Source organism: Numida meleagris, chromosome 12 (assembly GCF_002078875.1).
Source record: "Numida meleagris isolate 19003 breed g44 Domestic line chromosome 12, NumMel1.0, whole genome shotgun sequence".
NCBI lineage: Eukaryota > Metazoa > Chordata > Aves > Galliformes > Numididae > Numida > Numida meleagris.
The window spans coordinates 1,899,955-1,926,016 of NC_034420.1; the positions used below are offsets into that span (position 1 = coordinate 1,899,955).

General features: G+C 44.0%; 1 protein-coding gene across 1 annotated transcript in view; it reads right to left on the reverse strand.

The window, feature by feature from the left end:
- CTNNA1 (catenin alpha 1) overlaps window positions 1-26,062 on the reverse strand; it is a 93,405-nt gene that overhangs the window by 21,333 nt on the left and 46,010 nt on the right. The window contains exons 7-9 of the mRNA XM_021410931.1: window positions 21,934-22,014; window positions 20,991-21,143; window positions 8,069-8,161 (exon numbers count right to left, since the gene is read on the reverse strand). Coding sequence (XP_021266606.1) covers window positions 8,069-8,161; window positions 20,991-21,143; window positions 21,934-22,014 — 327 coding nt within the window. The remainder of the gene's footprint in view (window positions 1-8,068; window positions 8,162-20,990; window positions 21,144-21,933; window positions 22,015-26,062) is intronic.

The following is a 26,062-nucleotide window of genomic DNA, read 5'->3' on the forward strand; positions in this document are numbered from 1 at the left end:
TGCAAATAACAAGCACTATACAAACAAAAACGGGAAAACAGACAATGTTCCAGAAATCTGTCCTGAGTTTTTAATCCTGCTGGCAACCACTGCTACAGACACAAGATGGTGATACCAGGGCTTTCTCCTCCCCTCTCCTAGCCACCTTGGCTAACACCAGGTATGAAAACATACTTTAAGCACCGAGACAGGTCAGCACTACTGCCGATGGAACATATGGCCTGTGTGCCTGTGTGATGTATGTCTGGACAGCAGCAGCTGGCCGAACCATTAATCTTAGTCAGCAGCACATGCCTAACCCCAGGTGCCCACATTAAGCAGCTCTTCATATCTAATGGAAGAGCTGTCATAGACAGAGGGCTCAGCAAGTACTCAAAGAGCTCAAACAAGGCACTGCCACCAAATCCAAATGCAGGATGCACAAGCTGCACCGTTATCCTTCAAGCAGGCCGCTTACCCACCTGGAACACGATCCTCATTTTGTAGTTACACCAGCAGAAAGGAACGGTAACCTCAAAGGCATCTTAACAAATTTACCAAGCAAAACTAGCCGGTAAGATCTCCAACCAGACCTGTCTTGTGTTTAGAAAGCAGCCAGCAGTGCTAGAGATGAGGATGATGTAGCGGTGGGGAAATCAAAGGTTGCTGAGTGGCTCTGCAGAGCTAAAGACAAAACTACAGCTCAGTACACACAACCCCATAAAGACGTGCACTCCTGCACGTGTGCTCAGGAGGAAATGCAAGAGAGCTGATGCAGCCCCAGAGTCCTGTTTCACAGCACATATTGTATCTCACAGTCATGAATCCACTTGTACACATTTAGCATCTGGATCTCCATCTGCACAGCGGTCACAACATCCAGTTTTAGCTAGGGGGATCAGACCCTTCACTCTGTCAAACATGCAAAGCTTAAGATTTACATCAACAAATTATTCTGGCCATCATCTGGCTGGGGTAATATCCCAGGGATTACTGATAAAATCCTAAGAAAAAAAAAAGAAACCTTTCAGGTAAATATACTCTGAACACGATGCCTGGTATGCAGTACAGAGCGAGTGATTTCTTTTCTAACAGATGCTTGGACAGACTCGGCAATAGGACAGAAATACGGGATCTTCTGTGTCTGTGTACGTTGTGGGTGGTAGGCACTGCAACTCCTTAATTATCTAAACCAAACATTTTGGGGAGTAAGGGTGAAGGGATTGACTGAAGTACACAATTATTCCTCCAAAAAACCATGAAACACTGGGCATTTAATTGTATGAAATCATTTACAATACAAATAACTTGTAGGAAGGACACATACAGTCCAAAAATAGGAAGAATACGGCAAGACTACCTGAAATGTAGCTGTTTCCATGTAAAACGCTTGGCAGTGCGGGGAAATATTCTGTATTTCAGAGCTTCTCAAAATTCTGCCAGAGCACTGTGATCACAATGACTCACTGAAGTTGTACAAAGAAATGAATCAAACAGGGACATTTGAGACTATCCAGAAGGAAATGAAGCATGGCAAGAAAACACACTATTTTTATCGATGCTTTGTTTCATGGAGCGATTGCAATGCTCGAGTCAGCCCGGCGCTCAGCGCCGCGGTTCCAGCGAGTTCCTGGAGCAGCTCGCCCGTGCCTCCAGCTGCAGCCAGGCCTTGGCAGCCCTGCCCTGGCTTGGGGGAGGCTGGGGATCCAAAAGCCTTGCAACCGATGCCTCAATCTGCAACTCACACCCTCGTGGGAACAATCTGCTTTTTGGCCTGTTTGTTTGTTTCTCTTCTTTCCCTACTGAAAATAAAGATTAAAGACTGAAAAACTTTCTGGCCCCCCCCATCTGGAAGACCGACAGAGAAGCTTGGAGAAAGCTCTTGCACGCTTGTTTTTCCTACAAAGAGCCATTCTGAACACTCAGCTGCCATGGCCAAAGGAAGAAAGTTCACACGGGAGAAGAAAATTACTTATTTGATTTGCTTTGTAATTCTTACCTATTGTACCTCAGCATTATCTTAGTGCACACAGCGCCCATAAGCTATATAACTCCTCGAGTCAGTGGCTGTAAGCGCTAATTTTATGTTATTTTTGCCTTAATCTTTTTCACAAGGACCTTCTGCTCTTCGTAGGACACCGCTCCTTCTGCAGCTGGTTTCATTTTGCCCTGTTTCCTCTGGCTTTGGCTTTAGGATGCTGCCGTGTCTCACTAAAGAGCACCCACACACCTCCCCTCTCTGCACTAAACAGCTGTGCTTTACAGCCCAAATATTTGCGGTTAGCTCCTGGTTTTGGTTGTTTTTATGGTTTTTTTTTGTGTGTGTGCGTTTTGTTTAGTTTTGAAATAAAGAGATCCCGAGAGAAGTGACTGAGGTGCAAGGCCGAGGGGAAGCAGGCTCTCGTTGAAGCTGCCGAAGCCAGGACTGCACCACGCGCTGCCCCTCACTTCTCAGTTTTCTCGCTGTCTCCCCGCAGTGGAGGCCCCGTGGTGCTGCCATGCCTTCTGCTGCTGCCCGCAGCCCCAGGGCTGCCCGGGAGGCACAACGAGAGCAGAGGGAGCACGGTGCTGAGCTCACGGCTCCCCAGCCGTCACCAAGAGGATTCCTGCCCTGTGCCTCCCAAGCTGCCCCCCAAGCCGAGCCCAGCAGGATGCCCCTGGCTTAGGTGGATTTTCACACCTGTGTTTTTCTGCATTAAAGAAAACACAGCCTGCTTACTGACAGTTTGTAAGAACCTGCTCCTAACTTCATTTTCCATATCCTAGATCCCAAAATTGTCTCCAGCTTCACGTCTCCTCCTCTGCTCCCAATTCCATTTTGCTCCAAGCAGGAGCACAGTTTGTAAGCAGGACATTTAAGTCACTTCCACTTACATCCAGCCCCAGGTTTGCATTCACATGCCTATGTGTGCCAGCCCTCTACGTACTTCAATACAGCAAAAAGCACTCTGCAGAGACTGATGAGCTGAAATGCCTGGAAGCAAAACATGCAGAGATTGCTTTGCACGATCTCCAGCTGTAATGGCAGTGACCAGTAAGTGGACGGAGGCTGATGCACCAAAGGAGGAGAAGTTGACTTCTGACTTCCAGTTCTTTGCTCCAGTACATAAAAGGTACTCAGACCACTTTCCTTGCCTTTTTGGGAGTTGCTTCAGGTGTCTCTGCTGAGGATATTTTCTCCTGTTGTTACAGTGCCATGACCACTGACACAGATTTTTCCCAGAGCAACACAACCTTTCCCAGCAGCTTATGCTGCCATCGAAGTGATTTTCTATTTATATGCTGTATGTGGATAATTATCCTATCAATTTCCTCACATAAGAGAATCATTTCTGTAGCTGAGGGCTCACATGATAACACCAGCCGGTGCAGAAGGTGCAAGAATTTTGGAGCCATTTGTTTTGGTGCCTGTTTGTGCAGCTCTGTACAGCATTTCACTGACTTGAAGCAATGAAGCTTTGGGGATTTCAGGGAACAATGGCATTTCTGGAAGCTGTTCTGCTACTGCATTCCATAGCCTATACTGTGCCTGTGATGAAAACACACAGTCCTTGCCCACTCAGCATATTTCTCAGCCCAGAACTGAATCCTTCTCCTATCGTTTTATGTACATCCAGCAAATCTGCAGCTGCTCAAGCTTCTGACGTTGTTTCTCTGATGGCCACTCCTGCCCTGTGCTGGCTCTTCACAGTGAGCCTTCATGACACAGAACTGCAACTTAAACGTTAACTTTTACACAGCAGTTTTCATGCAACCTGGAACCTGTGCATGGGACTCCTCGCATTTTTGCATTTTGTTTGTGTGGCAGGAGGTGTGATCAGCATACGTAACCATCTGCCTCATCAGAAATCTATAAGCAGCAAATTGCTTTTCAAGCATTTCAAAATTGGAATGTATGGATGTGGAACAGCAGTCATTAAAAGAAGACATTAATACAAGAAGAGCCAATTTATTTTTATAAAAGATGTAATTTAATCCAAGACTCATCTGTAGCCTGTTTAATCAGTGACACTCATTGACTGCGCAGGGTGGGTGAGCTATGCTAAATGCTGGCTGTGCAAGAGCAGGCACAGAGCGAGGGGGGAAGGATGGGTGCAGATGCTGGCTGTTGCCCTCGAAAGGCAACCAGTGCTGCTCAGAGCGAGCCCTGCCACTCATGGATGGGAGAGCTGCTCCTGCAGCTGCAGGTCCACCCTGCTCCTGTGGGCTACTCCCCATGATGGTTGGTCTCGGGGCGATGGGCTCCAGCACGCACTGGTAGAAGCGTACACCCAACCTATGGAAGTTCTATTCTGTAATTAGTTTCTAAAATTCTGACTACGATTTGGCTAGGAGTCTGCAGATGAACCTTAAAGGCTTCAAAGAATGAGAAAGTCAACAAATCACTGGTAAAAGCAGCTGCAAGTGGCAGCAGACTGTCACATCAAAAGGCTGCAGCAATGCTCTTTTCTTTCAAGACCCATGCTGGGGCATTTTCACTGTTGCTTCCTCAACACCTACAGCTTGTACGATCAGAAAGCCTGCTATGGTTAAGCTCTCTTCTTAGACATCTTAAATTCAAAATGCTGTTACAAAACAGCTTTCACAGGCTCCCAAAGCAAGTGCTTCTTGGAAACAGAACTCAGAAGCCAAAGTTACAAGCAAGGATCCAGGTTTTTGAGTTGAGATAAACAAAATCTTTCACTAATTTACAATTGGCAAGATATGTGCTTAGCAAGAAGGCAAAGAAAACTTCCCCAGCACTCTGCTAGGCAAATGGGAGCACAAGCAAGTATTCCAAGTATTTCACAGCAGCGCTTTTCCATTTCCATTATGAAAGAGACATTAAGCATTTTATTTTCTAAACATTTAACTGTAATGATCAAGGACTTTTGTTCCTTCATCCCGACACACCACGGGCTTGCCCTTTTCCCCCACCACCTAGGGAGGCACAAAGATGCAGGAACACAGGTAACCCCTGTGGGAAGCTGGAAGAAATCCTTGCATTTCAACAAGCAGAATTTCAGCAACACATGCCCTCAACCAAAAGAATTCAGGCTGGCTTCCAAGTCACGGTGCTGTAGGAAAGGAGCAGCAACCCCCTAACGCGGTGTGATTTCAGCTCTGGGAACCCAGCCTAGCAGCAGTGACCCAGCTGGCTCCTGCAGAGCACACAGTTCTTCCCAATGGTTCTTCCTAGGCCACAAGGCAGAGTTTAAATAGTAGATTTAGTCTCCAACTTTGCCTTCTGCATTAATTGGCTGAGCACTTAACAAACAGCAAGGCTCAAATGACTTTTCTGGAGGAAAAGCAACCCAACCACCCTGTCCTAATATAACTGCTTGCTGTTGTAGTGACTTCTTAGATGAACAATTTTCTGTGCCTTCTCTTTGCTGTAATAATTAAATTTCAGACCTGAGAATGCCTGGGCAGTGACTGGCTTCTTGTCCACGCCAACAAAGCTTCCAAGCCTTGCCTCAAGAACCAGCCTGAAGAGGGGCACGATCCCGACTTCAGCTGGCAGCAAAAGAAGGCAAGTTACCGCAAGGGACCGACTAACTGCTCTACCTGAGATACTGCTTTTATAATTAAGTCTACAGATTGATTTCTGCAGAAATCGTTCTTTAACCAGGAGTTCCCTACTCCCAGAATGGCCTCTACACTGCTAAGCTATTTAAGAAGTTACCTGGGGACTTAATCAAGCGCATTAAATTTCAGTTTCATCCTTTCCACCACAGCAATGCCTTGAATTAAATTTCATACATCATATTTCCTTGTGATATTGATATATTCAGTTGAGTTTCAGAGTGTATTATAATTACTGATTGACTTGACTCACTCTGAATCCAGCATCTTTCTGGAAAAATACCATCTAAGCAAAAAAAAAAAAAAAAGAAAAAAAAAAAGGCAGATAATATTGGAGTAAATTTGTATTTTATGCCTAATTTGCATGTTTGTCACCTAACAATATCCAAGAATAAACCATGCATCTTGTCAGGAACAATCTGCAAAAAATAAGCATGTAATTGCCTCTAAAAAACAGCACCACATTGTGCTGCTCTGTGCATCCAGAAGCACTTGGGGATTATTTGGGGTGCTCAGTGACAGTCGATAACAGCGTGCTGGCACGAGACAAACTTCTGAACTGCCAGGAGAAAGCAGATGCCGTTTGTAGAACAGTTCAAATAAGTGTCCCTAGATATCTCTCAGGATTCACATGTTCAAATACTCTTAAATTATCAACCAGAGAACACAGTGTAACATAAAAGCGCTCTCACAAGTGCTATGAACATCTATGGTGTTATTTGCTAATCCCTTGACCACCCTAGAACTCAGGCAGATGGCACAGCGGAGCACCAGAATTGCAGGCTTGGAAGTTCAGATGTGGAACTTACACAAAGCCAAAATTCATCAGTTCCAGCCCTCCCTGCCCGCTTCAGCAAAGCTCCCAGCCACACCAAATGTATCATCCACAACCCCTGGAAACAAAGGTTAACAAATGCACCTCCGTATTTGTGACCACCGTTTTGTGACTATGGGCTGAAGTTTATTAATTCAAGCTGACTTGGCTGCCATGATGCCTGTCTTAGAAAGGTGTAGACTTATTTAAATAGGAAGTTGTTGGACAAGCAAAGAAAGAAGAGGTTGAAACAAACACAATTTCAGTAATGGGGAATATGACAGCTGCTACCCCCTGCCCTGACTTGGATGAGCACCAGAAACACTCAGATTCCAAGAAATCCTAACTTTTAAGACAATTATTTTCAAAAGCATCAGCATTCATTTGAAGGAACATGCATTAGACTCCTCCATTCTCAGAGATAGTTAAAAAAGACGGTATGGCTGTGTTAGTTACCTTAGGAAAGAGCAAGACCTTATTCCAGCTATGATGAATTTAAAAACAATCTTTTTCTTACACTTTCTTTCTTCCAGCTCTAAAAACTGGGACCTTTGTTTTTAGCAAGCCATATATACCACCTGCCCGGACATGGGAGGATGATAACAGCACAACTGATGTAACAGTCCCAGGGTCGCATCCAGCAATGGGAAGCACAGAAGACCAGAAGACAATGAAAGGTCTTCAGCACAGCGCTGAATCTTCTATGCTCAGGTGCTGGTCTGCACCTTCTTAATTAATTTAGTCATTACTAAAACGCAGCAGTGTGAATAGAAGGGCTATTTCTCTATGTTCATCAATTACCCCAAGATTCCCTTCCTGCTGAGGATAACACAGCTGTACTTCTTTCTTTTCCTTTGGACTGCTTTTCAAAGAACTTACAGGTATGTACAGGTCCTTTCCACTTATATACATATGGAAGAACTGGAATAAATTCCAAGTAATCCTGAGATGACAACATACCTTACTTACACACAATGCCATACGACAATTTTTGAGGACATATTTTCCATTAGTATCTAGTTACCAACAGCAGCTTATTTGTACGTTTTAGACCTGAACTTCCTGGTGCTTTAAAAGATGTAACCACAAGAACGGACAGCACTCTGCAGTCCTCAAAGTTCATTCCAGTTTCTTGAGGTTTTAAATGCCAACAACTGGAGTATTAAAATGAAATAACAGCCTAGCTCTTATATAAACCTAATTTCCTTGTTGTCATTAAGAAGTTATTAATTAAAGGACACTCAGATAGGTTCAAACTCCTCTTGCATAGCCAGTTTTTACTGATTGTGGTCCATCAGGAAGATTTATTGAAGTATTTATATTCTACTTATGTAAATTTTTTTTAAATAATCATCTTACAGCATACAAAAGAGCAGTGGTGATGTCTTTTCAACACATCTTCTGCAACATGAACACGCACAGTAAACCACTGAAGCTTCACTGCTTTACTGTCTCGCAGGTTACTAGAATTCCCAGGAAAAAGGAACTTACAGCTATTACATAAAGAAGAACCTCAAGGTTCATCTTTATCACTCATTTAATTACTTTCTATCATGTAGTTTTAAGTATGTAAGTCAAGATGCAGTTAGTTCTCTACATGTACCAAGGAAAACGTCAAGTTCTGCAGACAGTTCTACAAGTGGACATAAAATATCAGAACCACTCGCCAAATTACCCAGGCAAGGGGCATGTTCTTATGTGCTTCGTTACCTGGGGACACAGGGTTTCAAGCTGGCTGGCTGACATGCGAACCAATTTCACACCTTCCTCGTTGTTCGAGATGGAACAGGCCAAGTTGGCAACCTGCGTCAGAATGGGGAGAAAACAACAGAACTGTTAGAAGTGATTTTTATTTTCCTCTATGAGGAACTTTGTGACCAGTGACATATCACAAAATGCAAAGCGTTCATACTGATTCAGTTCTAAAGGATTTTGAAATCGCTAATGACATTTGTTTTGTCTCTTGCCACAAAATACTGGATGATAAAATTGTAGTCATTCAGAGGACAGACAGCTCGGTGTCTCCACTCACTTAGTTAAGTTCTTGACAGTAAATCAGATGAGAGCATCACTGGCAGCACGTGAAGCCAAAGCTGAAAGGCCCATTCCAACTCAGGGGTGAGACAGCAGCAATCACACAATTTAAAACAACAGAAATTCAGCTTCAACACACTCGAGGATTAAATGTTCTGATGTTTGTAGGGACACTCTCTTGAAAAATTTGTACATCCAGCTTAATGTGAACCCAGAAACACTTGGGAGACAGGCTTACTGAGTAATTCACAAGTGCAAGAAGTGCAGAGGTGCTGCACAGCTCCTGCTGTTTTGCTGATGCTGCACAAAGCAGACCTCAGCAATGGCACACTGGCTCCTGATGCACTTCCCACTGAGTGCAAGACCCAGTCCTCTGTCTGTGCTATAATTCACTGAATAAAGCCACGTGCTGGTACAGATGACATTGAAGACCCGTCCCCACTTCCCCAAAACTGGAATAGCATCTCATGATGCTAAAACTTTACTCCCAAACCTTGACCTGCTGCACAGCAGCATTCTTAAGTAGGCCATTCTGAACCAGAGGACCTTCTGTTACCAGCTGCCTTTTAGGAGTTCACAGGACAGGGACAGCACAGACTTTTTCGGTAATTGAAGATATTCCTCGTATCGGAGCTACTCTCAGGGGAAGGAAGTCTGAAGTAAGTTACATTTTGCAGCTGACAGGTGAGTGACAAGCATGTTATTCTGAGCTATTTGAACACAGAGCTGTAAAAATAGTACGGAGTGAACTGAGACGAACACTGAGTACTGTCATTCCAGAGACAGAGCAACCTGCAAAACCCCAGTAAAGGTGCTGTAAAGCACCGCAGTAAACCAGCAGATGCGCAGCAGCACCACAAACAAGGTTTCTACATACACTTTCCTCTACAAAATGGGGAAATTCCATCCTCCCTTTAGTTAAACCACCCTGTGCATTCATACACAAGTCACTCTGAAGTAGTATTGGCAGCTGTATCATATGCTTTTCCCCCTCCCCAAGCCGTTCCCTTTACAGCAGATGTTCCCACACAGAATACATTACTGTCCCACAAACCATCAACCACATGCCAACAGACTTGAGTGGAGCGTTCCATCAATTCCATTATTAATTTTGGGACCGCAGCAAGTTCCCATCGCAAAGCACGCATCTTCCTCCCCCCAGATCCAAATCGAGTTACAAAGGGTGTAAAGCCGTCAGCTGTCAGGAGGAGAGGTGTGCTTCCAGCACTGCACCGCTAAGTAAACAGATGCTGCAGCATGTATTTGGACAAAAACAAACTGAAGTTGAAAGGAAGACTATGCAGCATCAACACACGCCGTACAGAACCGTGCCAGCTTTCTGCGATACCACTGCTCAACTTCTCAACTTTCTTTTCTGCCACGGTCCGCAGAGGAAAGTACCCCACATCCACAGGTGAGGCTGCTGCAAGCCTCAGCTCCCTGCAGGGCTGTGCAGCGTGCTCCCAGCTCAGCAGAGGTTCTGTCAGCCCCGCACGGCACGGCCACCACCAGGGCACCCTCAGTGACGCCCTGCCAGGAAGGAGCTTTCTTTTGAACAGAGGGTTGTTTTCCTGTAGATCTGCTGCATCTTAAATCCCCAGCTCACAGTGAGCTGTAGTATATTATGCTTTTGTTTAGAGGCTCAAAAATAAAAGGACGGTAAGATGTCATGATTTAAAAGTCAAATAAAGGTTTTGTTGTTGTTTTAAGCACGGGTCATATTTTTGAGAAATACCAGTTTGCCAATACTTTTTATGGTCCATATTTCGACGTCATTTCTGCCTCCCCAGCAGCAGTTATGGTTTCTAGAAGTGAGAAGAACACAAAGCTCTATTGAGATGGGGCTGGATAAAAGCTACATTGAGGCACTACAGAATCAGCCTCTCCGCTATCTGGAGATGTTGTGCTCTCTCTCAAGCCAAGTGTGATGAATCAAGTGCAGAGAATCCTCGCTCTGTCTGAATACAGAGAGGCAAAGAAGTTGGTAATTGAGTGTCCCCACCATGGTGCTATGCAATTTTGCCTTTTTGCACAGTCATTTTTGTACAGTCATTTTTCTTCTGAATACCTCACTGATGGCAATTCTTCTTTAGAAACGGCCCGACTGGGACTGCCAACCTTTATGAAAGAAGCGTGTGTGCTTCCGTGACTGAGCTTCCTTGGCAGTTTAAGACAATCCAGTTGCTGGCTGCCACATCCCATCCTACTTCTGCGCCTCCAAATCTGAACACTCCATTTCAGCACGTTAGTCCAAGAGAATGCTATTCGCTTTGGCAGATCAGCTTCTCTGCCAGATTAGCAGACAAACTTCCCAGCAAACATCAGGCCTAAAGCAGGAATGTCACGATGAGTTTAGAGTGCAATGGGTCAAGACCCAAACCCACAGCAATGCGACGTTTACTGTACAGATGCTCTCAGTCTGTTGCAACAACTCACAAACCTCCTAAAATACAAAATTTACAAGTGCTATGTCAACTTATTAATCAAGCTGTAAATGACATTACAATTACATATTTCAAATTGTCATTAACTAGCCGGTGCTCCATGGCACAAATTCTGGAACGGCACACACCGGCTGCACTGGGCGCCTGGATGAACAGGAAACTGAATATTGAAGTGTCTGAAAGCACGGTTCATTGCTAACTCCTGCGTGGTACCTGGCAAAGAGCTTCAAGCTCCCTGACAGGGGGAGGAGACGGAGCTCCTGGCCAGTTACCTGATACGTGCACATAATGCACAGGGTTCTGCAGCCAAAATGAAGATCAGAAGTGACTAAATTTGTTCCAAAGCATGCAGAGCATCTGGAGATCATACACATTTCTAAACCTTTCAAATAAAGCAGAGCACCTCAAGCAAACAGAAGCTCCCTTCAAATCAAATGGAAATGAAATAGTTTTCCTGTCTCGCCAACAACATAGCTGACTGACATAGTAAGTGGTCAGATTTGATTTAGAAAGAACACTTGTGCTTGAGAGCAAAATAGCAATTGAATTCCCGCTGCATTTGTTCATTCTTACCATTCAATATCATCAAGCCCTTTTACATAAGCACTGCTGGCACAGGCATCAAAGGAGACCAAAAATTGCAAATAATGTAATCAGCCATAATGGCCAATTTCTTGAAAGAATTTAAAAATACATAGGGAGGCCAAGGCAGGCTGGAAAGCAAGACAAGGCGCTCGCATACTGCTTGCAGCACAACCAGACCAAATTAAAAGCATCTTTTTGATGCAACTTCAAGGCTCCAGTAGTTCTCAGAGCGCGCAGCCGCCTCCCAGGCCCTGCTTCGTGGATCCTGCAAGGCAGGAGGGCTGAGCTGCAACCCACACCAGGGACAAGTGCAGCGAGCAGCACGGCACTGCCACGCTGCCACTGCTCCTGCGGCCCGAGCTAACAAACCCCTGCCAGGGAGAACCCCGAGCTGCACGAAGCAACCTGGTTCTGGAACTGAGATGAGCTGTTTGTTAGCGATGACACTGAGATGGAGCGATACCTTTCGAGGAGGAGCCAGCTAACCATCCCCATGCAAAGGGACAACTGGAAACAAGCTATGAGCAACAAGGTGTATTTCCAAACTAAAAGAGTAAGGAAAAATCATACCTTCCGTCACAGAGATTCCATCCTCACTTCTAGTTATTTTTCTTGAGAATTTACTATTTTTAATCAGGAAGAGCCTCGATATTTTTATAGTAATTTTTTCCCCCATTAGCGACAATTTGCCAGCCTACGTTTGTGTTGTCGGATGTTCTAGACAATTGCTTTCTCTGACATTAGGCAGAGCTCACCTTTCTCACCCGAAATTCGTTATTTATTCACTTCACTTAAAATTTGTTCCTATGACAACTCAGGAGCTGAGTCTCCAGCAATTCTGAGACCTCAGCTACACCAGCGTGGGGTCAGCACGAACTTCTTACGCTACGCTGCTGCAAGCATCCAAGAAATACTGCCACGGCTTTGCAGCTGTTAAAGTGTCTCTCTGCACTGGACATCCCAGCTTAAGGAGAGGGGTTACTTTATACAGGACTGTTCAGTAAAGCCTCAACAAATTGCTTTTTCAATAGAAGACAAAAAACACGGGAGAAAAAAAAGGGACTATAATCCCTAACACATTCCATCTTCCTTTTTTCAAGGTTTTTGAAGGCTGACACGAAAGTTTACGTGAACATCTTTGCTCAGTGCACCTGGGTTGATGTCAAAGAAGCAGCATCAAGCTTTTCCTCCTTACCTCCAGGCCGCATTTTCAGGACAGCTTCTCCAGAAAGCCAAACGTTCAAAGCACACTTAAGTGGGTGCTGGATGCAACCACGCAGCAACGGTGCGATCCAAAGAAGGCTCAGTAATGAGTTTATTGTTACATAATTTATTTCAAATTGTCAGAGCCTGCCTCTGCCACATGGCGTTGTTACAAATAAGGATTGTCGATCCCTATGCACGGAACAAACAAGCACTAATTGAGTTTAAGAGTCTGATTACTCTAGCTTTGAAGCTGCGGTTGCAAAAATAGCATTCCAGAGGTAAGAGTTTTCAGTGCTCCTACTGAAAAACTTAACACTGCAGTTTGACAATAACCAGAATTCTCTCAACTGATGCTCACAAACCCCTGTGCAAGAATAACACAAACCCCATACTCATACACAGGTAATTCAGGAGTTTCAGTAGCACGTAAACAAAGCTCCTCAGAAGTGTTCTTAGTATTTTAATTTCTGATTAAACTCCAAAATTTCAGCTTTTTGTTGCCTTTTTTTTTGGTTTTTTATATTACAATTTCTCTGGGAATGCAGACTCCTGCCTTTAGCAGCTAAAATTGCCCATTTAAAATGAACAAGAAAAAAAAAGGACAAGTAGTAGTCACTGAATATTTCCCTCCTGAGGACAGATTCTCACAACATTCAGCTACAGCAGATGTAATTTCCTCCTCGCCCATATTAAGAAAATGGTCCAGATTCACTTGGCAATGGCCAAAGCCCAAGGAATCCATTCATCTGCAGAAACAACCCATCTGCCAGAAGTAAGTGGCGACTGAGGACTTTCAGAAGAGAGGTGTCAATTACGTACTTTCCACTTCTCTTTGGAAACAAAAAGGGTTTTATGATTCAGAAAGTCCCTTACATGTATTAATTCACCCACGCACCACACCACTCAGGATGAACGCAAGCATTTTAATGTCCAGTCCTACGAGGCAGAGGTCTGCCTTCTCTCTATCGTGCTCTCAGCGCCCTAGTTCTGCAGAGGCACAGCCAATTAGGAACTGTGCAGAGTGCTTTCACCACCTCAGAGCGGGGAGGGACGGAGGGAGGACGTCGGTGCAGGCCCACAGGGACTCTGGAGCAGGACAGCAGGAGTCATGCTGTCAGCTGCTCTTGATTTTATGTGACTTAAGTAGTCGCAAGTGCCTGCAGGTCCATAGCAGGCACCTTGCAAGAGCTTGTTGGGCAACACAATCCCAGTGTATTAACTTAAAATAGTAAAAGTCTTTAAATAAAACAAACCACATACATATGGAAACCCCTGACGTAATGCACTGTGGGGAATGATGGACTGAAATGGAGATAACTGCTATTTCTGGTGCTCTGTAAGCACACGGTTACCTTCCAGCAGAAGATAACAGCAATTTCAAGTTTTGTGTTAAACACACGGTGGGAAATTTAACCTACATGGAAAAAAACTGAAGCAAAATGTTTTCATTTTCTTATTCAGAAGCTTTTAGATGATGAGAAATAGATTTTTTTTTAAAATTATTTTTTAAAACTTTTTTAATTTCAACAGGCTGGCAACCAGCAGGAAGAGGAAGGGGAACCACAGACTGCATGTTGTGAACTTTCTGCTCCACGTAACTGTGAAGCAGCAGCTCCATATTTTCAAGGGCAACTTTTCTTTTGGGACAAAACCTCAAAACTATCTCCCTGTAACTGTGTCTGAGCATACAGAGATCTAGTTGAGGAACAGAGCGTCGCACCTGGCTCTCAACCCAGATGAGCTGCCCACCACTGCCTCTTCCAGCTGTCTGCTGCTACCGCACAACAGCTCTGTTCAACACTGGCAAGCTCCTTCCATACCCCAAGAAAGCATCTTTCTCCAGCAGCCCACTTTGCGTTGTCAAAGGTGCAGAGAGAAAGACAATTTTTCACGCTGTGGGATTTGCATCACAACAAACTGAACTGGCTCCATTTGCTGAGCAGCAAGTGCAGAAGGGAGAGTGCTTCTCTCTCACCAACGGGAAGGCTTTGCAAACAAAGAGGGGAGAGGGGTGTGTAGCATAAGACACCCAGTAGGAATTTGCTAACAGCACAGGAGTACCTTTATTCCCAGCCTGGTAGATTTTCCTTTCTACTGACCTGACCTAGAGAGCAGAGCTGGTGAAGGAGCAGCAGTGTCCGACATGGGCACCGTGCCCCTCGGAGATGCAGCTGGAGCAGCAGATGTAACTATTGGCACGGGAACCATTCCCTCCTCAGACAAACAAGCTAAAGTGATAAAACGTTGTGATAGGCACAGAACACGTTAGTTACACAAGCTGGTCTGAGCGACCATGGCAGAAATCACACCACGGGAATGCAGTGTAGAGCTGACCTTAAGTAACAACTTCTAAAGCAAATCCTCACCTTAGATGGCTCTTAGCAACACAAATGTTCTTCTTTAAAATAAAAGCGTTTCTAATAGAGCTATTCAGACAGGGTCTGAATATCCAAAAAAGTCTCTACTGAACTGGAACTTAAGAGTTCTTTGCTATCACATTTCCTTATTGCTCAGCATGTTATGTTATGATCATACCTAAGGTTTCCAACCTGATACCTATCAGTGGCTGTTTAAACCAGTTTGTGGTGATTCAGCCAACTGCTCGTGTCAAGTTTCATGGGAATTATAAGCACATCATGCTCCTGAAGAAGGTGACAAAACCGTAAGAGGAATGAGCTCTACACAGACTTCAGGCAATCCTCAATGGCTCTATGTGAATAACAGTCCAATACTGCTAATGAGTGAGATGATGAAAATCCAGTGTTGCATCAAGGCTCTTAGTATATTAGGAATTTAAACATTTATGTCACATCTGTAAGTGCTGTACCCAAAAAGCTACCTAAAAATGCTGTAAAAAGCAAGAAAAGAAAGCAGCCCAGGACTCCATTGCTCTTTACCCCATTACATCAACAGCACGTATATTCAACTGTGCTTACATTTCCTGACATTTCACACATTTCCCCTGCTGTTTCCAACAGAGAAGGGAACAGAAGATATATGGGGTTGTTTCTTGCATGGTAAAAGAAGGGCATTAAACACAATTTTCCAAACTCTAACCTCACTCACCTCTAACTTGTACACCCTTGGCACCTCCATTGGCCCAACTGTTTGAAGCTGAAGCCCCACATCTCAACAATCCCACAAACAGCAATAATGGCTGTCCCTGTGCAAAAGGCACAGCAGAAATGCCTCCTCAGCAGGGAGCAACAGCTAACCTGGGTGCTTTTCAATAGGAGAATGTCCAAAAACTCCAATCCCTGTCCCAGTATGCGAGTATTCAAACTCATCCTCAGTCACTTCATCCCTCCGCTATTTTTACTGCTCAGTTACCTTGCTCTTTCTACGTAGTGAAATCTAGGTAGATTATGCTGAAGTCTTATTGTTCTTCCTACCAGATTGTTTCTTCCTGCCAGATTTTTGATCTCTGCCACCATTCTTCACACCCTGCCATACATACCTTGGCGTGGCATTAAACACTGGCCTTACAAGAACAAAAGTCACCCTATTAAAAGGTCACCTGATTTTATTCACGTATGCTGGATTAAATTTGCGCATGCAGTTTTGCTGGAAAATGAAAGAACTTTTTTTTTTTTTTTTTTGCTGAGGCTTTCCTACATTACTGATTAGGAATGCGTACAAGGAAAGCATGTTTTATGAGTAGAACTTAATTTATTTATGAATTAGTTGACTAATCAAATGAACTTGCAAGGAAAGTTCATCGGTTCTTGAACAGTGTCAGATTTTAGAGGGCATATTAGAGTTACACTGGTCTTTTGCTGAAGACATTTGTTTTAAATTGCTGCCAAGGTTATCCACAGACAAATTACAGAGAACGTGCTTGTTCTTTGGAAGAGATATTTTGCTATGCATCTTAAAAAGGGAAATTACTCTTGAGTTGGACTAAGTCTGCCTCTTCTCTCCAGACCATAGCACAAGGACATTTCCCTTGTAACACACACTTATCTTCAAAATAAAAGCAGGAAGATGACAAACTTCAGTTTGCAGATTTTCTTCCTCCCCGTAAGTTAGCTCACTGAACAGGAAAAACAGGTGCTCAGATACCATGGTAATGACTGATAATGACTCTAGCCTTGCAAATGCCAAGTTTTGAGAGATGAATATACCCAAAGATTCAGAAGAGCATTTCAAGTCAGCATCTGATTTGGGTGTCAAGGGCTGGGCTTGTCGGAGCGCTCTGCACCCAACATCCATCTGTCTGGCAGTACCAATACACACCTCTGATGGCAAACGTGATGAAAGAGTATTTAAAGATTGAGCAAAGCCAGCCCGCTCCCATCTCCAGAGCTTCCAGTTACATGAAGTTTACCTCTGCCATGTCAAGTCACTGAGGTGCCCAAATGCTAGCCACTACTTCAGCCCAAGCTATGTGTTACCCATTTCACATTTTTAAAAATCCTTTCACAGGAAGAAAAAAAAAAAAAAACCTCCAGACCTTGCAGCTGTTAGGCTCCCTTAAGAATATATAGGCTGCAAGTATGAGCAAATCAGGGTAAACTGTAATAAAAATGTTACAAGCGTGCTTTTGGACAGCGGTATTTTTAGACTGAGGTCTGAAGAATTATTTCAGAACACAGGGCTAGACAGCTAGGGCGACAGAAGGGGAAAATGTCAGTGTGAGAGGCTACGGATAGCTTACGGAGTTAAGTGCCCAAATGTGATTCTTTCCAAGCAAATAAATTTGCAGTCTGCATCTGTTCATGGGTTTTCACTGAAGATGAGAAAGTCATCTCTGTATGCAAGATAAAACCCAACGCATTAAAAAAGGCACAGCGTAGTCTTTTCAGATAAATTGAAGTAATTGGGAAAAAATTGATGCTTATGAAATATCATTGAGAGCTTTCACCTCCCTGCTCTTATCAAAGTTTCTCAGAGGAAGATTTGAAAATAAAATCTGAGTCAGGAGAAACATCTGACACAGGGGTAGCAGACTCGCTCCTGTACAAGGTTATTCTCTGTTTTTAAGTAACGACAAACTCTCCTTTTCAAAAATGTCCTTTAGCAAGCAAACAGCTAGTGCGAGCTTTTACCTGCACTCTGTCCTCATCTGTCTTCTCAATACCTAATTCCTTAAGGTCTCAGAAAACTTCTGAATTGAAATTACACAGTACAGTGACAAATCAACAACCTAATTTTTTATTTTTCTAGAGCATTCCATAGCGTAGCAAAATGTTTCTTCTCTGACATTTATGGCTCTCTCTCTTTTCAGAGAATAGCCAAGTGCCATTACAGCGACTCCAGCAAGCAGCACGCAGGCAGCTCGTACATAAGCACACTTCAAAGCCTAGGTGAGCCAAGTCAGCATGGTGCTAAGTGACAACGCTGAAAAGCAAGCCTCGAGTTTCAGGACAGCCTGATCTCTAAGAAGAAACATTAATTCTAAGGATGCCACATCGTTCCTCAAGAGCAGAGTCACAGGTTTGAGAGCCAAGGTTTCTTTATCCATCAACATAAAACCCACCAGAACACAAGCACATGCTTTACAGTCAGTAAATTAGGAAGACTTCCATAGTCCATGAGTAAATTTAACTCTCTCTTGCACTGAATCCTGAAGTGCTGTCCCTTCTGTTTTTCTTCTCTGCTGTGCTTATATTGGCTCCTCTATCCCTGAATTCAACTTGGGATGAGTACTGGCTAGTTAATGGACTGTTAGTGCAGAGTGGTTTTGAAAGCTACCTTTGAAATACATTATTAAAGCGAAACAAATCTGATTTTACTATTTTATCCTTTCTTGGTTTCCAGCAGGCAGGATAAAGGACTAGTACTTTACCATGAAAGCACAAATCAAATGGAAGCCCTCTGGGACAACTTTATGGTATGGTTTATCTAGACAATACAGGCCCAGCAGGCAAATTAGATTTCTGTGGTTATACGTATTTTGCTTGAATTTGGCTGCCTGGACTTTAGGAACCACAAGTTAGGCAGTGGTCCACTGCCAAGAAGGGAACATTGTTAGAATAAAAATACGCAACTCACATGCTTGGATAGCTCTGTAGCCACATGGAGGGTCCATCAACACAAAATCACAGTCCTCTTCTGTGGCTAGCTCACAATAAGGCAGCACCAGCTCCTCCAGGTCACAAAACAGAGATCTGCACTGAGTACTATACCCAAGCTGCAAAACTTATTAGTTCAGACGGGAATCCTCCAAGTTCTCTCCTGCAGAACAGGTCTCTGACACGCATTTCTCCTCTTTGCTTAGTATTAAAGGGAAGGGCATGTTCTGTTCTACATCCAAGGCACAGGAGCCTGTCAATCACAGCGTGATACACAACACCACTGCTCTGCACTGCAGCTGTTTTGTCACATTTGATGTCTCGAGGCATTCAGCAACATTTCTGAGGGTAGTTATGATAAACTCCCCAGCACAGTTATCTCCCACTGAAAGCAGGTGGAAGCAATCACTTCTGATCTCACCAAGTGGAACATCTTCTGTTCTTACACAATCTTTATTGTTTCTCTGGGTATCTGCCGTGGAGTTTTCTGCCCACCAGCAGAATCACATAGGAGCTTGCAAACATCCCTCTCCATTCTGGCAGAGGCACCATAAGCACCGCCCTCCCCAGCCTGCCTTCCTTTACAGTGAATTTGACATCACAGATGACTCTGCAGCAGCTCTGCGTCCCCTGGAGACAGGCGCTCTCCAGCAGTACTCTTCCCCTTCTAAGCTAGGCAGATGTAGTAATCCATCTACATTCATGGAAGAGGCTTGTAAGTCATCTAGATCATGCTACTCTATAGCTACAGTTACATTTTAGACAGCAAAAGCAATAAACAAGCTTTCAAAAAGTTGTTTCAGCAGCATATAATTTTAGCTGAACGTTTTGATGCCAGCCAGAAATATTGTTTAATGCACACTTCCATGGGAATAGCCCTTCTTGAAAGGCAGACCGGTTGGTTCAACAGAGGCTCTGTACAATTCATTTGCAGCTTGGCATTTTGCACACGAGGTCAGGTCAGTAAAAGCCATTCTTCCATGCCAGCGCCTACAGCTGCCACCGCTTTTCAGAAGCCACATGTAACGTGAGGGAGAAGGGGGTGAGGGCTCACCTAGCAAGGGGCGGGATGTGGCAGGGTATCTTCTCCAATGGTGCCAATAAACTCCTCATGTGGACACTGTGTATCCCTTGGAGAGATGCAGCTAGGACAGAGGAGCTTCTACTGCTAAGTCTGCCACCTGCTCCTGCAAACGAGCCCTTAAAATAATTTTCTAACACTGCAAATTAGATTTGCAGTGTAAGAAGGGAGGTTTTAAAGCTCACTTAAAAGCACTGCCACCAATTGACATGGGATGGCCAAAACCTGCAGCCTAAGCACTGCATTTTCCTCCATCTGCTGCTTTGACAAACCACTAAATAGCTTTGAAGTTACATGAGGATGGCATTTACACAGAGCCACGGCAGGCCAAGAGTGAAGAACGGGTAACTTCAAAGGAATTAAAGATAACCATGACTTCAAGAGCAGCTCTGAACAACTGGACCAGCCTGATGCACTATGGAACAGTCCCCATGTACTCTGCTCAGAGCCCATAAAGCTTCAAAAAGAAGCAAAAAAAAAATGGATCAAGAGTCAGAAAATATGTTTACTGATAATGGTTAAGTCTTAAGTTCTTGAGTAATTCAGATCTGTCAAGTTGTGTGAAACTATTCCTTATGAGCCTAAGGGGCACGGCATGAACTCACTTTTCGTACTGTAAACGCATGTACCTGTTGCAGAACTGTCATCGGGCATGGTAGACTAATGGACTTTAAAGCATTTTAGTTAAGATGGGTCAGTCTCATGCAAGTTAATGTTCTCACAGATTAGTTCTAATGCTTGCGGTAATGCGTGTTCAACAGCCGCAGGGCTTTTTATTAGGAAAAGGTGGTGGGGATTGGTTTTGTCGTGGCTGAAGTTTTTTGTATGTCTGCTCTTTGCTCTTTACACACAAGCAAGCAGGTCCTCACTCTAGAAGCCTTCATTCACTTAAAGGGCCTGCTCACAGGCACCAGTATTTGTCAGAAAGGAACAAATCACTAGGATTCAAGTGGCAGGTCAAGGATGGCAGAAGGAAAGTCATGCAGCTGACTTCCTTACAGCGTTTCTTCGACCATCTCCAGTTAACAAAGCAAGTGAAAGTAACAGCATAATAGAACTACATGGGCTATGTGACAGCAGCTGCTTTTTGACAAGCTTACGTTCTGAATTATTTAAATATTACATTGTATTTAAATTCATTAAAAGAACATTAAAAAGCAAATTTATTTTAAAAATTGCTATTTGTTTCAACAGAATTGAAAAGTGTTTTGCTTAGGCTTGACTTAATTTAAGGAGCGCTAATTTAATTTTAATTTGCACCATCTTACCTCAATCAATTTATTGGCATGCTCACGGAAAACCTGGGCATATTCCTTAACTTCTTTTTCGTTCCCATTCTTGGCAGCTTCAATCAATACTAAAAGTGGAACATTTGTTTCCAGAAAAGAGTCTGATACGTGGTCCATAACAGCTTTGCGGAGCTAATATAAAAATAAAAGAATAAAAGAGTTATTTTGCACTAGTGTTCCTCTGCTATTTTCCTTTCACTGTATTAATATGTAAAGCTTAAGTACTTTTGTCGTTGATCCTTTTTCCTTTGTGTGACCAAGGCTTTCTCTGCGCTAAGTCTTGTCTATACACTTTTTGCTTCAATTTAAATTAAATCTCCTTAAAAACTGGATTAGTTATGTAAGTGCAAGTCACCAGTTTGGCCACAAATATTGATTCAGCAACTCATATTGGTTTTGTCTGAGTAAATTTGCCACTTTCCCTCAGCTGATAAAATAACATGCCGATTTAACTTCTTTTAATTTTTCTACTAGAATAAGAACACTTGAAAATAAACTTGATCCACATTTACATTTACTTGAAAAGAGGAATACACTGCTGTTAAAAATAAAAAATCGAACAGATAAAAGATTGGTGCTGCATTACAGTTCTCACAGAAAATATACTCTGAGATTAAAACCAACAGAACTTTAAAGCACAACTGATTATTTTTAAAACCCATAAAAGGTTAGGGTTTTTTAAAATCCCTGTTGCCGTCAGGATGGCTGAGAATCCAGCACCTTTACCACACAGTTCATGGGGTTATGTTTCCACCTTACATTTATTTATGAACAGGGCATTGGTTTCATTCACTCTAATTCACAAGCAGGCAAGCCCTCTACCAGTTGGAACCAAATCAACACATGAAATACTTCCAAGAGAGAAGACAAGCAGAAGTGTGCTCGTTTGTCTCAGCAGGTATTAACCTCACATAGCAGTTACCTGTCTGCGCAGGTCTCTGGTCTTTTTGATCATTTTATCAATTGCAGAATTCAGGGCATCACTTCTTTCCTTGCGTCCAGCCTGAAAAACAAGAGACAAAGAGGTGAACAGGCATTCAGGGTCTCCAAGTAAAACCAGTATGATTTATTTCGAGAACTCTGTCAGCTCCTTTATTATTTTTTTAAGTGATTATTCAAGTTAGAAGCAGTCTCCACCTCCTTGACCAAGCATTATTCTTCCTGGCAGGCTCGAGCAGTTCAGGAGCATTTGACAACGTAAGGTTGCATCTTTTAACACTCTCCAGCTTCCTTTCTGGAGAAATGGATGCTTTCCCACATCTAGGCTGCTTTTTGCTCCTCATCAGCCAGAGACCGTATTTAAACGGCTAAGTTCAGATTTCTCTTCTCTGACAGCTCTGTCGACAACCACACGGCTTGCCTTGAATCTCAAGTCCCAGGCAGCTCTCCCTGCCTCAACCCTCGACATTTTAGGACCGAGGGCAATGGACTGCACCCCAGCATCTCCTGTGGCAGACAGAGGCACCGGTGGTGCGGTACGGCAGTGCTCCCCGCGCGGCTCCACGCCTGCCCACCACGGAAGGTTGTTCTTCAGCAGTCAATCGTAAGCCAAAAATCAATTATATTAAAGGTAAAATCCTTATAAAACATTTGTCAGGGATGAAATCCCAACATCAAATTAGCATCCAGGCTCGCCTGCTGGGACCTGGATTTCGCTGAGTTCGATCCAGCAAGTTTCACATTAGCACCATTGTTAAAAAGAGGGAAAGGGGCCAAGACGCAGAGGCAGCTTCCCCCTTCCTAAGCAGACAGTGGGCTGAAAACATCTGAATTTGTATGGAATCGGGAGTGCCAGATAAGACAGCGGTGGTCTTACAGTCTCACAGGGAGGGTTATTCTGTACAACAGAGCTTCTCTGAGAGTTATATGCAGTAAGCTTTATGTAACCACAAACCAATTTCTGAACTTCTAAGCCACGATCAATATAATTATCCTGTGGAGAAAAAAAAAACACCGAAAAACAGCAAAACCCATTTTACAGCACTAAAGCGAGGCTATGCCAATTATCGTTCTGCAGATGCCAGGCTGCTCTGAAACACTCGCACAGGCAGCCTTGAATTGGAAACACAAAGTCCACTCTACAGCAGGAACAAAAACTGAATAAAACCAGGGGGAAGATTCGGATGTGGTCAAGTAATTATAATCTAACGAATTTTTGAAGATTCGTCACTCCCCTAATCCAGTCACTGGTTCTCACTGCAAATGGTAACCGAAACCGGCTGAAATTAGCCCAGAAGCGTGTTCCAGGCACACCACAGCTCCAGCAGACTTGATGCTGGGTCGGTCTTCACGCTCCAAAACGAAAGCAGAAATCTCTAAATAAGGCGAGAACGAGCGCTGCCTTCATTGAGCCGCTCCCTGGCTGCTCAGGCACAAAGCTGGCAGGCGGCCGGGCTGGGAGCCCTCGCTGTGCCCTGCAGCCCCTCCAGCACCCAGGGCTGGGCTTTGCCCGCTGCACCCAACGCGGCCCGATGCAGGCAGCGGGCTCCTGGCAGCTCCCAGTGCCTGCTGAGACATCAACCTGCAGTTGCTCGTGGTTCTGTACCATTGAACCCACTGCAGCGGGACCGCTTCAATGAACCCAGAGCATTCCCCCATCCACCTCAGCATTTTCCAGTATCTCTGGAGACAAGGTACATGCTCATAGGAAGCCCAAGATTCTGCTGTTCCAAGAAGTGCCCTTCTCCTGCTCCCCAGGTGCCCCTACATTACGCACCTACCAGGAACACGGCTTTGATGTGAATCCACCAATCACCTGCACTTTGCCATGCCCGGCTTCACAGCACAGAGCAGCCTCAGTGCGCAGGGCACAGGTCCCTTTTGGATGCAAGGGAACCCAGGGACGGTTTCCACAAATGGCTGCTCAGTTCATGAGATCCGACCACAGGCAGCCCTACATAAAATGCTCTGAAAAGCATTCAACATGTACATTAGAGGCTAAGGAGCTCCGATTTCATACTGCTGATCTGTTCCTATTAAGTCACACTACGTGTTAACACAGAAATAGCTGTATAATCTAAACCCATTAGATATGAGCAAAGCAGCTCCAGTTTATTTCCATCTTGCTGGCATTCTGAAATTTTAGTACAAAAGCTTGTCAGAAAGTATTAAGAGCATTTCCTTTCGAAGGCTGCAACATAAACACCCCGCTAACTGAGTTGCAGTGATTTACCACCTTGATGCCTCAGCTGCTAACCCAGCACCTTCGCTAGGGCTGGGGCTGGGGCAGGGCAATGGGAGGATGCACACCTGCACTTCTGCAGCTGCAGAAAGGGAACCTCTTGCCATTCCAACAGCCAGTTCTAACCCAGGTCCCAGCTCAAAGATGAAGACGTCAAGTTTTGCCACTTCGAAGTCGCTTGATTTTTTTTTGCATAAAACTTAACATAACGCACAACTGTGGGGCCAGCTGCACTCTGCAAAGTCCAAGCAGAGCTAGCTTATGTGATGTAAGCTGCTCCAATCTCAGTATTATCTCCAAGTGTTAAACACCATCAAGGACCACATCAATCCCTTTGCCCAAATCCCATGAATTTTACCCACTGGCTCCACCCTACAGCTTAACAACTCCTATTCGAGCTGGTCTCTAAAGTAATAAATCACAATTTAAAGGCTCCCAGTGACAGCTTACCACCTCTGGGTAATTTGCTCCAGTAACCAATTACTCTTCCTATTAAAAAAACGGGCCTTGTTTCTAGTCCAAACTTCAATGGAAAAGCCAACTAATGACACAACAGAAGAACATATCTCACCGATCAGCTTCTGTGCACAGGATTAGAAGGACTGACAATAGCAAATCCTGAACATTCAGAGTACTAGTGGCATTTTTAGGTATTCAGCATGGAAAGCAGCTATGTCCAAGGGAAACACAGGCTCTGCAGCCTGTGGTAGAGGAAGCAGCTGATAGATTCATCGGATTTTACAGGGTCACACTGACTGTATCACTTATTTTGCATTACGACAGTAGTGCTCTGCCCAGTATCATGGATAATACATTCAGCCGGAGAGCAAATATATTTAAAATCTTCATTAAAAAGGCCAGAACCAATGTTAGAAACTACACATTTCCCCCACCCCTTGGAATTTTTGTTCTTCCACCATCAGTGCTGCTCTGCTTGGAAGGCAGCACAAGCAGTCACTGTCGCATCCTTGCTCTTCCAGATCTCACAGCTATTCTCACTATTTTTTTTCCAATGGCTTAAAGCAGAGAAAGGGGATTTGTATACAGAGAGGCAAAGTGGAATCACTGTCTCGGTCCACAAAGCATTCCCTTTGTAGGCCTGCCATCTGACTCAGAAACAAAACCAAACCAAGCTCTTCCTGCAGCTACTGATGTTAAAATCCAACCGCAACTAACTCATAAATGTGAAAACGTACAGCACGGTGCTGGCAGTAAACAAATGCTATCTGGAAGCAACCAGAATCAGCAGAGCACATATTACAATGTAGTTATGCAGCCATGTTTTTATAGCTACATAACAAAAACTTCCCTTATTAATCTCAGCGCTTCACCTAAGATGAGAGAGCTATTGAGGAATAGCATCCTCCAACCTGCAGCAGTCCCTCTACCAAAAAAAGGTCATTTGCGGAGGGATTCCTGCATCAGGAAATCTTTGAATTGTCTTCTAACCAAACAGAGGGGCAGCACTGTGCTTAATGCTGGTGATTGAGTAAGTGACAAATGGGTGCTTGGCATTCCATCCTCGGGGCGGCTGGGGGAAGCCATACATCAGCACATGCTGCTGAGCGGTGCTTCATGGCGAGGCATGAAGATGTAGTGCTTGGATTCAAGTTTGTCACATGCTTAATTCTCACTCTGACACCTTGCCTAATTGTATGTCTACAAAAGACGGCCGCCCATACTCCTTTATTACTAAGAGAGCAGAGCTGCAAACAAATTTCAGGTATAACAGTGCCGATTCCAGACCATGAAAGGTAGGTGATGGAGCACGATGCACAAATTTCAGCAGTGTTTACCTATCTGATATCTGATGTTTGAGGAGACAGTAACATCCTGACACAAGTGTAAGGAGTCTTCTATAGCTAAGCAC